The sequence below is a fragment of the Neltuma alba genome, unplaced genomic scaffold (genome assembly GCF_004799145.2).
Source record: "Neltuma alba isolate B1F8T4 unplaced genomic scaffold, ASM479914v2 tig00001196_pilon, whole genome shotgun sequence".
Lineage (NCBI taxonomy): Eukaryota > Viridiplantae > Streptophyta > Magnoliopsida > Fabales > Fabaceae > Neltuma > Neltuma alba.
Window position 1 is genome coordinate 20,155 of NW_021632373.1, and position 9,345 is coordinate 29,499.

The 9,345-nt window shown below is 29.8% G+C and overlaps 1 protein-coding gene across 1 annotated transcript; it reads right to left on the bottom strand.

Moving 5' to 3' along the window:
* Positions 1-2,566: 2,566 nt before the first annotated feature.
* On the bottom strand, positions 2,567-3,516 carry LOC114753033 (ethylene-responsive transcription factor 13-like). The gene has a single exon (XM_028941717.1). It carries the CDS (start codon positions 3,388-3,390, stop codon positions 2,707-2,709), a length of 684 nt encoding a protein of 227 aa, XP_028797550.1. The 5' UTR covers positions 3,391-3,516; the 3' UTR covers positions 2,567-2,706.
* Positions 3,517-9,345: the final 5,829 nt, after the last annotated feature.

Sequence of the window (9,345 nt, forward strand, 5' to 3'; positions counted from 1 at the left end):
CAATTTGATCAATTCATGAGCCATGAAGGGCAACAGTGGCGTAGCACGTCAGGTAACCTTACAAGTCCCTCCCACTCTTGGAATACTGGGAATTTTTCAGATCGAAAATATCAGATCAGATTCGAGGAATTTTTGTAGTTTCTCTGATTTATGCTTCCTTGGCACTTTCTCCCTTATTTTTATCCCCCATTTTATTCATGGGTCAAGTGGATAACAAATACACTAGCTTACTATAAGGTTGTCCAATGATTTTGATATTTCGTTGCTTTATTTGGTGCTCCCCTATATAATGCATAAAAGTAAGTAGCGTTGTCTCTGGTTGAAATAAAACTGTTTACAAATGTAATTTTAAGCATTTTGTTTCCCGAGTAAAAGCTTAATACTATTTTATTTAGACCTTGCATCCTGTATTAGATGGTTAAATATGATGTTGAAAGTCTTGTTGCCTCTGAAGTCATTATTTTTGTATGTATGACCTATCTGAATCCCAATGAGTTGCTTGTGGCTCCAGATTCTTGAATACAATTAATTGCACGTCCCAATTGAACTTTATTTACGGGCTAAAAGGAATTCTGTTTTTGGCCTCTTTTACTGGAATAGACTCACCTTTTGAGCTGAAAATTCTCACTGTTTGTCATATGTTCATGTGGATGGATGCTCACAAATTCTGAAGGAATGCTCTGCTTGGTAGGACTGTTGACCCAGTTATTAATATCTTCTAATTCTTCTTCTTGTTTTTATTTTTTATTTTTTATCTGTTTGACATGTACAAGCAAGTTTCTGCTGAGTCTTTCTTTTTTTGGTTTTTTTTAATAAATAAAAGAATTTGTGTTGTACTTGGTTAGAATATGCAAGTTGTAATGGATACTGATGCTGAGTTTGTTGAATATTAGTGTGAACAAGCTGAAAACTCTGAGTTGTTGTCAGGGTGAAATGTCAGATTCACTCAATGGATTGACTATAATATCAGTCTGTTTTGAAGCTGTTACACAACAACAAGATTTTACAAAACAGGGAAGGATTAGACATTCCCAGCTGATGATGAATTGAGGAAATTTAGAGGATACATGAATTTATTTTTTTTATTATTTATTTTAATCTGAACTTGGGCTTGTAAAATAAAGTTTACAAGAATTTATATTATATTGCATAAATATTTTGTACGATAAGCGGAGAATGTAGTTCTTAATTTTTGAGAGCGGCTTACAAGGCTTTTTTTTTAAAAAAAAAAAAAAAATCATTCCTCCATGTTCCTCCCTTTGAAACTTTCTCCTTCATGGACCCATCAAATCATTTTTAATACCACATTGGTCTACTTCTCAATGGATAATTAATGCATGTTATAATAATTGAAATAAAATAATATATTGAATGTAAAAATCACAAAATTCTCCTTGGACAATTTTGAAGCTAAAAAATTGTAAATTATGTATTATTATTTTTTTAAAAGAAATTAAACTCAACATTCTTAAATTTATAATCATTTGAATTGAGAATTGAGTCCTTATGGTTTAAAAACCATGCTCTGAGAAACTATCCACCATTTGGGGCGTAGGAAATTAGGAATACCTAAATTTAGGTTAGTAGTTCCGAATATTGGATTCTTTTTAAAATTAAATGTCCGCAAAAGAAAAAAAATTTATATATTATTCGTGCAAAAAAATTTTTTACTTATCCCAAACATTTTAACATACTACTCTTAATTTAAACCCGACATCATGCGAATTTGGATTATACATGACAGTTAGACCGAAAAAACTTTATCCTTACAATTTTAAATGTATTTACTTTCAAGATAAATTTTTTTAAAAAAAACTTACAATATGAACAACTATCCATTCATTATAATTATCAATACGCATAATTATGTTATGTCTTAATGAGCTTTATTGAGACTAATTAAGCATCTTATATGAAAAAAAGAAAAATAGTCGCAAAAGTTAGATGCTCGTGCCTTACCTTATCTTCTAATTAATTCGATGTAATCATTGCAATTACAACTCATTCCTTTTCTTCTTCTCTAAGGCAAAAAAAAAAGCCCCCAGAGTTCTTCACTTCTTAAGCAAGATACAGAATATTCATCTTATCAAAAAGAGAGAGAGAGAAAATTAATTTATATATTAATTAACATTCAGAAATAATACTTTGCTTCGCTTCAAAGATTAACCATTGCTCTATAATTAACCTTAAAAAAACCAAAAAGAAAAAGATGAATAAATTAAACAAACATACTCCTCCGGTCTTTAATACAGGACCTAATTGTTGAGTTGATTTTGATCCTAAATATAAGACCCATTTTTCATATTTATCAATTTTTTCTAAATTATCCTTATGGATACTCCATCAACCATGATCAAATGGAAGAAGGAGAGGGGGTATTAAGAAAGGTGATTATAGTGTTTTAGGAAAAATGTGTCACATTTCTTATAATAATTAACTAACTTACCTAACTTTTTTAATCTAATCAAATTAGTTAAATATGTCTTATATTAAGGATCGGAGGAATAGTAAATAAGAAATGAAGGTTCATGATGGGCGACATTGGAACTACTGCAAGAGTACAGAATTTTACGTCAAGATATTTCGCATTAAAATTGAAATAATTGTTCAGAGCTTCTTATTGATTTACAACATATCGAACCCATGATTTTCGTATTTTCTTTTTTTTTCAGGAAAGAAAAACAGAAGAAAAAAAAAGGACAAGACCTATGCCTTCATCAATGCCATTTCAAGCTTCTGGCTTAGATTTCCATTTGTTGCTAACTTATTCAATAACCCAGCCAAGTTCTTCCTCTTCCTTAACCCTTGAGATCCACCATCCTCAGATGTATTCCCCAATGCCCATGAAGGTTCCGGTGAGCGGCGCCGCTTCTGTCCAGCAACCACTCTTGGCGGCTCCGGTAGTGGCTCCGATCCAATGAGGTGAGGAAAATTCAGCTTGGCTTTTCTACCCCTCATCTTGAAAGCAGCTCTATCATAAGCCAAAGCTGCATCCTCCTCCCTCTCATAAGTTCCCAACCATATCCTTGCACCGTTCTTCTTCGGATCCCGGATCTCAGCCGCGAACTTCCCCCACGGCCGCCGCCTCACACCTCTGTAATTCTTCCATCTCGGTGGCGCGTTCCCTTCACGCACCACAGATCCTGCATTGCTAACATTATCAACCCTATGATCACCTGCCGGAGATCTCACACCATCGTCATGCTCGGCGGAAAAAGCAGTGCCACTTGAGTTACTAGCGTCCTGCTCCGGCGAAGAATTATCGCGGCTAGGGTTAAAACTAGGGTTATTATTACTCGTGAGGAAGACGTTCATGAGAATCATAGAGGAAGGATCATCCTGAAGAAGATATTGCTGAACTGAATCTAAAGGAGAAAGATTAGGGATCATATTCTGGAAGGCTGGAAGCTGCTGAAGTTATCTGAGAGAGTATATAGAAGCAAGCACAGATGAGTATTGAAACATGGCTTATTTATATATAGCTACATATAATGGCTTTTGTTTGAAGGGAGGGATTAATGGTGTATTATTTTATTCTTGTGTGTTTGCTGTTTCCATGAAACTTCTATTTTAATTTTAAATTTTATATTAGAATCTGAAACATGGCAAATAAAAAATTAAAAAGTTTATTTGGAGCGGTTAGCAATGCATGTGATTGCTTAACTCAAAATAATGTTGTTTAGTTGTGAGCATAAAGAGGTCCCAAAAAAATCAAGTTGTGACCTTAAGAGGGTTATTATTATTATTATTATTATTATTATTATTATTATTATTATTATTATTATATTGCATTTATTATATAGGGAAAATCATAAAAAAAAGACGGCTGAAATAGAAAAATTATACACAGGGACTCGTTCATAAAAATTGTTGTCAAAACCCATACTAATCTTCTCATGAGTCCTAATTTGCAATTTTTCTATTTTGAAGGTCTTTTTTTGCCATTTTTCCCATTATATATTATAATTATAATTAAAAGGAGACTTGGGTACTTAGTTTTATATACTTATTATAATTTTATCCAATTAAATAAAAAGAAGTGAATTTTAAATTGTTGATAATATTAATAAAAATAGTAGTATATTATAAGATAAATAATATATAAAAATTCACGTGCCATAATTTTGATTGGAAGTACTCTAAATATATAAAGATATGTATGAATTATAAGATAAATTATAATATGATTGTGATATGCAAGTCAAATTCTTAATACCTTAAATTATTTAATTGATAAAATGTTCGTTATTAATTAAAGATTGCACGCGTGCTAGCTTATCTGCTTATGCCATATATTTCGCAAATAAAATTAGAACTCAATGTAATACTTTTGAAATAATGTAAGTAGTTTCTAGATTTTTTTTTTTTCAAAAAACAAACGCAGAATGTTGATGAAAAATATAAAAAATAATATCACACAATCGGAAAAGCACGAAATAACTAAATAAAATATTTAAATAATAAAATAATTTTCATAAAAAAAATTCTGAAAATTACTTTTTTTTTGAGCAAAAACAAGGCCATATTATTAATATTACTTATTTTTAAAACTTATAAAGAACACTTGTTATAATTTTTCTTTAGTGAGGTGTTAGTATATTTATTCAACATCAAAAATTGCCTTAAAAACAAAATGACGCGACAATGAATGATGACGCGTCGCATTATTAAAAACGAAAAAAACAAGAAGAAACAGCCAGCACGTGGTCTAATTCTTTTGACGTGGAAAACTTCTAGGAATCTACAGGTCAGCAAAGATCGCCTTGAATTAATTATTAATTAAAAACAACAAATAATATAAATAAAAAGGGAATCCCTCTTTGTTTTATAGGGTCGAGACTAATGTTTATTTGTAACGAAATAATATTTGTTTAATCTGAGGAAATAAAAAATTAAATTGATTAAAGTATACTGTACTAGATTTCAAGTTTTGTGCCAGCTGAAAGCCACATTAATTGCATACTTTGCAAATAATGTGACTCATAATAACTTGTGTGTGTTAATTAATCTGAGCAGCTTAAGTTTTAATAAGTCTTTTACTTAACCGGTAAATTACACTCTCTGTAATTGTTTCATAAGATTTCAAAAGGTTCATTATTTATCTGAAATTTTTTTTTAAATGCTCATGTTATTAATGTTTTCCCACTACTTTGATTAGACGCAATTGATTTAAACTTAGGAGATAGGATTAGAAACCTTTATTAAATGCACCTAAAAGTGGGTAGAATTTACTTATAATTTAAAGCAAGAAATTTAGGTAGTCATCGCCTATACTCTCTTGTTAAAAATATGAGTCACTTTAAACCATTTCATTAGAATTGAGAAAAAGTAGTTAACTCATTAAATCTGTCTTATATAAGAAATAGATATCAATATCAATATCAATAGTAAATAAGAAATCATGATCTTAATATCAATAGTACCCCTAACTAGTTATAAAACTTCTTAACTACTCCCTCCGTTCTTTATTATAAGAGACATTTTATGCTTATAGCATGTTCCCATATATAAGAGACATTTAAAAGTTGTCTCTATTTTTTTGTATTGATTTCCTACTTTACCCCTATTTATTTTGTCTCCAACTCATACTCTCTCTCCCTCCCACTTCTCTTTTTTTTTAATAATTTAATTGTTCTCTCTCATGCTCTCTCTCCTTATTAATGGGGGTATTGTTGAAAAAAATATTATACTCGTATTTTTTACATATTAATTGTCCTCAACTAATTTTAACTGTTTTTTTATCAATGTAATTTGGTTATTTGTCTCTTATAATAAGAAACAGAGGGAGTAATTAACTAAGCTTCTCTTGACTTTTATTGAGGAAAATTTTAATATTTTACAAGGAATAACTACTCTTAGTAACTTTATTAATTTATTTATTACGAAAATTGTAGATATGCATGGATGGCTCATTCTAATTATTGTAATTAATGGGGGGAAAATTGAGGAGGTTCATCTGCCAATTGTCATTCTTGTTACTGCACCAACCATGGCAATGAACACGGTTTAACAATAGGTAGCCAAGAGAAGCGATCCCCTGCCTTCAAAGTTTTGTATTAAGCATTACTTAAATTATAAAATAAATAAAAAGCATTACTTTAATTTGTATGTAGATTTTGGACCAGTGTGAACTTAGTTATTAAAAATCTCACATGTTGGATACAAAAATTTTATATCAATCACGGGTTAGGTTTAGCGGGAAAATTAATCTCTCACATTATGAACCATCATTTGAATATTTATTAAAACATGTTTTCATATTTAGTACCTAATAGATGCATAATCCAAAAAAAAAAATGTCCAAAACTATCTTTATTAAAAAAAAAAAAAAGTAATTGACCAGTTCCAAGAACCTACATTGAGACTTGACTAATCCAATTGTGCAGATTCCAATCACATGGTTATAAAGCACTCTAAACAATAATTTTTTTAAGCACAAAGCTTTAACTCAGAACATTGAGATAAGCACTGATGCTGGTGAATTACTTGAACTAATTAACATTATACGTCCAGATCTACTTTGATTAATTAAATAACAATGTTTTCCGGAGCTTGTGGTGGGCATTATGTTCACATTTATAGATAAAGAGATTGGCTAAAACCCCATTAACTATATCTAAAAATTTAATAAGTTTTTTAATTTATCCCCATTAAATATATATATTTTAAAAATTAAATAACATACCCAACATTTAGTGAGGAGTAAAATGTAAAAGGGCAATACTTACATCAAGTTCCTTATACTCATCCGGTCCTTAATATAAGACCCATTTAACTAATTTGATTAGATTAAGAAAGTTAGGTAAGTTAGTTAATTATAAGAAAAGTGACACATTTTTCCTAAAACACCATAATCATCTTTCTTAATACTCCTCTTCCTCTTCTACTTGATTATGGTTGAGAGAGTATCCATAGGGGTAATTTAGAGAAAATTGATAAATATGAAAAATGGGTCTTATATTTAGGACCAAAACCAACTCAAGAATTGGGTCCTATATTAAGGACCAGAGGAGTATTTATTATGTCAAGTTCTGTAATCACACATAGTCATATATTCTATTTTTAAGATATTAATTATAAACCCACATGAAAAAATAAAACACATGACAATGTGTGATTAAAAAACTTGACATAATGAATATAAGTAACTTGACCTAAGTATTTTTCAATGGAAAATTCATGATAAAAAATTAATGGTATGGCTGAAAAAAAATTCTTTTTATCTATCTTCTAACTAGGACTAGAATGGTATATTGTATTAACAATATATTTTAGTTTGGAAACCGTTTTTAATTTACTACATTATCATCGAAACTAAAAGCCACCACCAATAATACTAAGTTATCTGATTATATGTACTCCTTCCATTAACTAATATAAGCAATGGATGAGACTGGACACATATTAAGAAATGGTATTGAATTTTAAAAAAGTTTTTGTTTTTCAAATTTTGCCCCCCGCCCAGAAACATAAAGCATATTGTAGTCGAGTACATAGGAAAGAGAAAATGAACAGTAGAAATGGATAGCCGTGAGGGGTGTATTTGTAAACATAATATTTTATTTATACAAGTTTGTAATATTACTTATATTTGATATATAATAAAAGTTTCTCTAACTTTGTTGCTTAATTATATAAGGTAACAGTGGGAATATGTATGTGTGCATATGTGTATAGAAACAAGTTGTAGAGATAAACTCATATTAATTATTAGATAACCCCTTACTTTAGCCATTCCTATCAAATGAATAATTACATTTCAAAATAATTATTTTTCAAACCAATGCTCAAAAATAACATAGAAAATGTTTAGTTATTCAACCAATTAAATAATGACCACTTTTATAATTAACATCATTTAGCGCACGATCAAGCCCTCTATATATTCTCTCATGTGCTTATATCATGATTAAATATATAAATAAGCATAAATGGACATATATTAAGAGATTTATTTATTTTTAATTTGGAGAATACATTAAGAGATTTATTAATCCCTGTATAAGGTTTAGAATTTAAATTTTATTAATGAAAAATTCTCTTTGAATTTGGACTAGTGGATAATATAATATATTAGCACCATAAGATCCAACAAAAATAAAATAAAGGGGCATGACATGAATAATATAGACGAATCTAATTTCTCCTATCTTGGTCACCCTAAAGATATATAATTAATTAAGATGCTCTCATTTTAAAAATCGAGACAGCCTCACACTGTTGCTATATATATATATATAAAAAAAATAATGAAACAATTTTTTTGTCCCAGTTACATCACATGTAAATTCTGCATGTTTATTATATTTATTACTATTATTTATTTTTTATTGATTTTGTCGAAGAATCATATTGAATAATTAAAGTTTTTTCTATATCTACACGTGGACGTATATAAGATCATCTCTGTTTCCTGAAGCTAACTTCTAAAAGAGCTGTTTGCTAATTTAATTATATGTATATAAAATGATTAATCCATTATTTATTCTCAATAGTGTTTGTTGGCCTTGCAATATCCATGTTCGATCATTCAAATTATCTTGTCCTCGACATCATTTAATCTATTATAATACATTCCTTATTTAATATTATCATACATATTATGAAATAAATTACCTTTTTAATTAAAAGAATAACAGATTAAAAAAATATAAGCAACCCAATATATGTCGATTGTCTGACATTAGTCTATGTAGCAAACTCGATACCTATATATACCTCACAAACAGATAATTAAATACTCTTCCGGTCCTAAATATAAAACTTTTTTTGTAGTGTATCCGGTTCTAAATATAAGATCTTTTTGTGATGTAATTATCTTATATTTAGGACCAGAGGAGTACTTAATAATTTGATTTATCATAAGCCAAAGTTAAGCATCCTGTTCCTTTTCATAAGTTCCCAGCCATGCCCTTGCGCCGTTTCTCCTTGGGTCCTGGATCTCAGCCGCAAACTTTCCCCACGGCCGCCGCCGCCGCACGCCTCGGTAATTCCTTCATCCCCTCACACGCCACAGATCCTGCTTCGTTATTACCGTGTACTCTGTCATCACCACCACCTGGTTTCACAGCATTGTCATTCTCGCCAGGAAACACTGGGCCAGTGGAGCTACTAGCACCCTGCTCCGGCGAATAATTAAATTTAGATAAATTAAATTTTCTTCTTAAAACAGAACAAACCTCAAAGTTAATCTTTGACTAGTGAAATTACAAAACTCATTTTAATACATTTCAAATTTTAGTCCTTTATATTAATTTTTCTCTTCAATCTGGCAATCTTATATATAGTATAAGATATAACTAACAAAAAATATTATATACTCCCATTTAAAATAAGATTCTACTA

Excerpts from the sequence above, each read along its gene's own strand:
- LOC114753033 (XM_028941717.1), bottom strand. The coding sequence starts at position 3,390 with ATGATCCCTAATCTTTCTCCTTTAGATTCAGTTCAGCAATATCTTCTT.